Genomic DNA, 4,231 nt, shown 5'->3' with positions numbered 1-4,231 from the left:
ATCAGAATTTCCAGTCCTCAAGACACAGGGTCTAAAGTCTTGTGAACAAGAATGGAGAAAAAAGGGGAAGGGGCAGGGAACTAGCTCTTCGCAGCAGGAAGTCTTCAATGGCTATGGAGTTACGAAGAAACAACTCTGAACAGAAGTCCTTACTCGTAGCGCTAAACTCCCTTTTAACGCATAAAGTGCAGTATAAAAGCTCGGAGCGTCTTCATCACGGTGCTGGGGAAACAATTCGGCTTCCCCATGTTGAGAAAGCAAGAGAGCTCCGACTGAGTAGTTGCCCAGACCCGTGTTAGGGCTTTTATTTGCAAGTAAATGAGCCAAATGGACGACGGACGAAGCCAGTCGTGCCGCGTACTGGAAAGCACGGTTATTATTATCGCCCATTGCCCCACCGAACAATTTCACTGAAAAGGAAGAGTCCCAGCAATGTGTATGCGCGCTGTGCTGTACGGGACGTGCAGCTACGTGCCCACCTCCAGAACGACTTTATTTACAAAGCGATTACCATGTTATCTATTAGTTTTCCTTTTCCAGCAACTACATACAGCCTTACTCAGCCTTCGAATTTCTTAATTACAAACCCGATCGCTTCTAAATCAACCCCAAACCGTCAGGCAGAGCCCCGAGGGAGACTGTGCAAGTTTGCACACACCCCCACCTCCCGGATCAAGGGCAACAGCAGAAGCAAGAAATTGTGTATGTGCAAAAAGGTGGATCTCGGGGACGAGGATCGCTGAGTTTGTTTACAGAGCAGAGACGCCTCAGCTCGGATGCCAAAGCTACCAAGAGCTGCAAAGCAAACTTAGCCAAAGCACACGTACCTCGGGAGCAGCAGGCGGACCCGAAAGCGCGGACCGGATCCTCAGACGCAGCAGCGGGGAAGGCCAGAACACCGAGCGCGCTGGGTCCACCTGCAGCCCTGCAGCTCCCCGCCCCCCCCCCCCTCCAGCTCCTGTCCTTGAAAGGAGTGGGGAAAAAAGATGAATCTTCATGCAGAATATCTGTATCAGTTTACCGACTGCCCCTATAAACACACAAAGGCAAGGCCAAGGAAAGCGCGCTCGGGGGAAGGGGCTTTATTTATCCAGGACGTAAAAACCTTACTCGGGGAAACACAGCCATTCTTCGCAGACCAGGGAGGCTTTTGCAAAGCCGGGGAGGCAGAAGAGCATTATGTAGAGCGGGGGCGCTGATTGCCCACCCTTTTCCCGTAGAAATCAGCCCAGAATGCTAGGTGAGCCGGGTGGGAAAGCTGGGGGTGAGGGATCCGGCTGGAGGGGGGCGATGAGCTTTCCCCGTTCCTCTACGGGAAGGCGCTACCTGCGGGCTAGGAGTACAGGGAGAATTTTCTCTCAGCCCTGCATCTGCGGACCTGGAAGAAACCAGAGTGGGGGGCCGCGGGGCGGCGCCTAGGCCCGCCGCAGCCTCTGCGCACGTGCCGCTGGCCGCTGGGACTCAGCTCCCCGACCCCGTCCAGTGTGCCCAGGGATCCGGAATCCTCTTTTTCTCGCCGCCCGCCGGGGAGGCTCTCGCTCCGCCCTTCCTGAAACAGTGTATATTAACTGTGGCCAAACCCCGAAGAAACACAGCTCATTGTTGGCAGTTGCCCGGCGGTCTTGCGGAGCTGTGAGGGCAGCGGAGGGGAAATAAAAGGGAACGACTCCGATTCTGCCCCTGCAGCCGCTGCAAGACCTTGGCGCCGACATCGCGACAGCGAGCGCCCCGCACGCCCGGAAGGCCCCCTCTATGTGCTGCTGAGCGGGTCCTGGATCCGACGATCCCGCCCTCGGTCTTCGGAGTAGAAATCGCAAAGACGGAAGGTAAGCGCGCCGCGCCGGGCGAAGCTGGCTGGGGCTCCTGCCAGCCCAGTCCTCCGAGGGCTGGGTTTGCCCGGAGGAAGAGCGTGAGGCGGAGCTGGGGAATAACAACAGGATGTGCAACAACAGGATGAGGAGGGCTGATTTAATGCCTGAAGTTCGCGGCAGGGCTACAGGGCACTTCCTTTATTAGGCGACTTCGGGGAGCAGAGCGGGGTATGGGCTCAGGTTACCCCCACCCGATCGCAGGGGAAGGGGCTGTTTGTGCAGCGCCGGGCTCTGTTGTGGGTGGCAAGTCTGCCGTTGTGGCGAGTCCCGGTGCACAGACTACTAAATGGGATCCTGGGGATGGTGATTCGCAGCCGACGTCCGTCCGGGGAGCCTGGGGGGCAGAGGCGAGAAAAAGTGGGGTGTGCTATGGTGGGCGACACGTGTGGCGCGGGTCTTATCGTTTGCCCTTTTCACTTTCAGGACTGGAAATGGCAGATCATATGATGGCCATGAACCACGGGCGCTTCCCCGACGGCACCAACGGGCTGCACCACCACCCTGCCCACCGCATGGGCATGGGGCAGTTCCCGAGCCCCCATCACCACCAGCAGCCGCAGCCCCAGCACGCCTTCAACTCCCTAATGGGCGAGCACATACACTACGGCGCGGGCAACATGAATACCACGAGCGGCATCAGGCACGCGATGGGGCCGGGGACTGTGAACGGAGGGCACCCCCCGAGTGCGCTGGCCCCCGCGGCTAGGTTTAACAACTCCCAGTTCATGGGCCCCCCGGTGGCCAGCCAGGGAGGCTCCCTGCCGGCCAGCATGCAGCTGCAGAAGCTCAATAACCAGTATTTCAACCATCACCCCTACCCCCACAACCACTACATGCCGGATTTGCACCCTGCTGCAGGCCACCAGATGAACGGGACAAACCAGCACTTCCGAGATTGCAACCCTAAGCACAGCGGCGGCAGCAGCACCCCCGGAGGCTCTGCAGGCAGCAACACCCCCGGCGGCTCCGGCGGCACCTCGGGCGGCGGCGCGGGCAACAGCAATAGTGGCGGCGGCAGCGGCGGCAGCAGCAGCAACATGCCCGCGTCTGTAGCTCACGTCCCTGCTGCAATGCTGCCGCCCAATGTCATAGACACTGATTTCATCGACGAGGAAGTGCTTATGTCCTTGGTGATAGAAATGGGTTTGGACCGCATCAAGGAGCTGCCCGAACTCTGGCTGGGGCAAAACGAGTTTGATTTTATGACGGACTTCGTGTGCAAACAGCAGCCCAGTAGAGTAAGCTGTTGACTCGATCGAAACCCCGGCGAAAGAAATCAAACCCCCTACTTCTTCTGTGTGAATTAAAAAAAACATTCCCTTAGACACAGTATCTCACTTTTCAGACTTGAAAGGTTTGAGAACTTGGAAACAAAGTAAACTATAAACTTGTACAAATTGGTTTAAAAATTGCTGCCACTTTTTTTCTGTTTTTGTTTCGTTTTTGTAGCCTTGACATTCACCTCCCTTATGTAGTTGAAATATCTAGCTAACTTGGTCTTTTTTGTTGTTTGTTTTTACTCCTTATTTCCTCACTTTCTCCAGTGCTCAACTGTTAGATATTAATCTTGGCAAACTGCTTAATCTTGTGAATTTTGTAGATGGTTTCAAATGACTGAACTGCATTCAAATTTATGAGTGAAAGGAAAAATTGCATTAGTGGGTTGCATGAACTTTGAAGGGCAGATATTACTGCACAAACTCTGCCATCTCGCTTCATTTTTGTAACTATGCATTTGAGTACAGACTAATTTTTAAAATATGCTAAACTGGAAGATTAAACAGATATGGGCCAAACCGTTCTGGATCAGGAAAAGTCATACTGTTCACTTTCAAGTTGGCTGTCCCCCTCCCCCATATGTACAGACAATAATAGGGTGTGGAATGTCGTCAGTGGCAAACATTTCACAGATTTTTATTTTGTTTCTGTCTTCAACATTTTTGACACTGTGCTAATAGTTATATTCAGTACATGAAAAGATACTACTGTGTTGAAAGCTTTTTAGGAAATTTTGACAGTATTTTTGTACAAAACATTTTTTTGAAAAAATACTTGTTAATTTATTCTATTTTAATTTGCCAATGTCAATAAAAAGTTAAGAAATACTTGTTTTCTAGAAGTCATTTGTGGGTGGTGGTTCCCTTTGGTGGCTTTCTTTTTTTCTCTGTAAGTTGAACACTTTATTGATGAGAGTAAGCATTCCAAAGGGTAAATTACAGGACACTAAAACAGGTCATGATGAGCTTAAGCTGAGAGCAGGATTTAACATAATTGGCATAATGCTTCATTGTTATCATTGTAACATGCCTCTTGGTGTGGTTTAATCAGAAGCTGCAAAGTTGTCAAAAGAGCATTTTTTT

The 4,231-nt window shown here is 52.2% G+C and overlaps 1 protein-coding gene across 1 annotated transcript; it reads left to right on the top strand.

Moving 5' to 3' along the window:
- Nucleotides 1-1,580: 1,580 nt before the first annotated feature.
- CITED2 (Cbp/p300 interacting transactivator with Glu/Asp rich carboxy-terminal domain 2) lies at nucleotides 1,581-3,976 on the top strand. Its single transcript, XM_033103552.1, has 2 exons — nucleotides 1,581-1,826; nucleotides 2,295-3,976. Exon 2 carries the CDS (start codon nucleotides 2,303-2,305, stop codon nucleotides 3,119-3,121), a length of 819 nt encoding a protein of 272 aa, XP_032959443.1. The 5' UTR covers nucleotides 1,581-1,826; nucleotides 2,295-2,302; the 3' UTR covers nucleotides 3,122-3,976.
- The last annotated feature ends 255 nt before the right edge of the window (nucleotides 3,977-4,231 follow it).

The sequence above is a fragment of the Rhinolophus ferrumequinum genome, chromosome 3, assembly GCF_004115265.2.
Source record: "Rhinolophus ferrumequinum isolate MPI-CBG mRhiFer1 chromosome 3, mRhiFer1_v1.p, whole genome shotgun sequence".
Classification (NCBI taxonomy): Eukaryota; Metazoa; Chordata; class Mammalia; order Chiroptera; family Rhinolophidae; genus Rhinolophus; species Rhinolophus ferrumequinum.
Note: the sequence above shows the minus strand (reverse complement) of the source record. Positions and strands in the feature narration are given on the sequence as shown.

Excerpts from the sequence above, each read along its gene's own strand:
- CITED2 (XM_033103552.1), top strand. The coding sequence starts at position 2,303 with ATGGCAGATCATATGATGGCCATGAACCACGGGCGCTTCCCCGACGGC.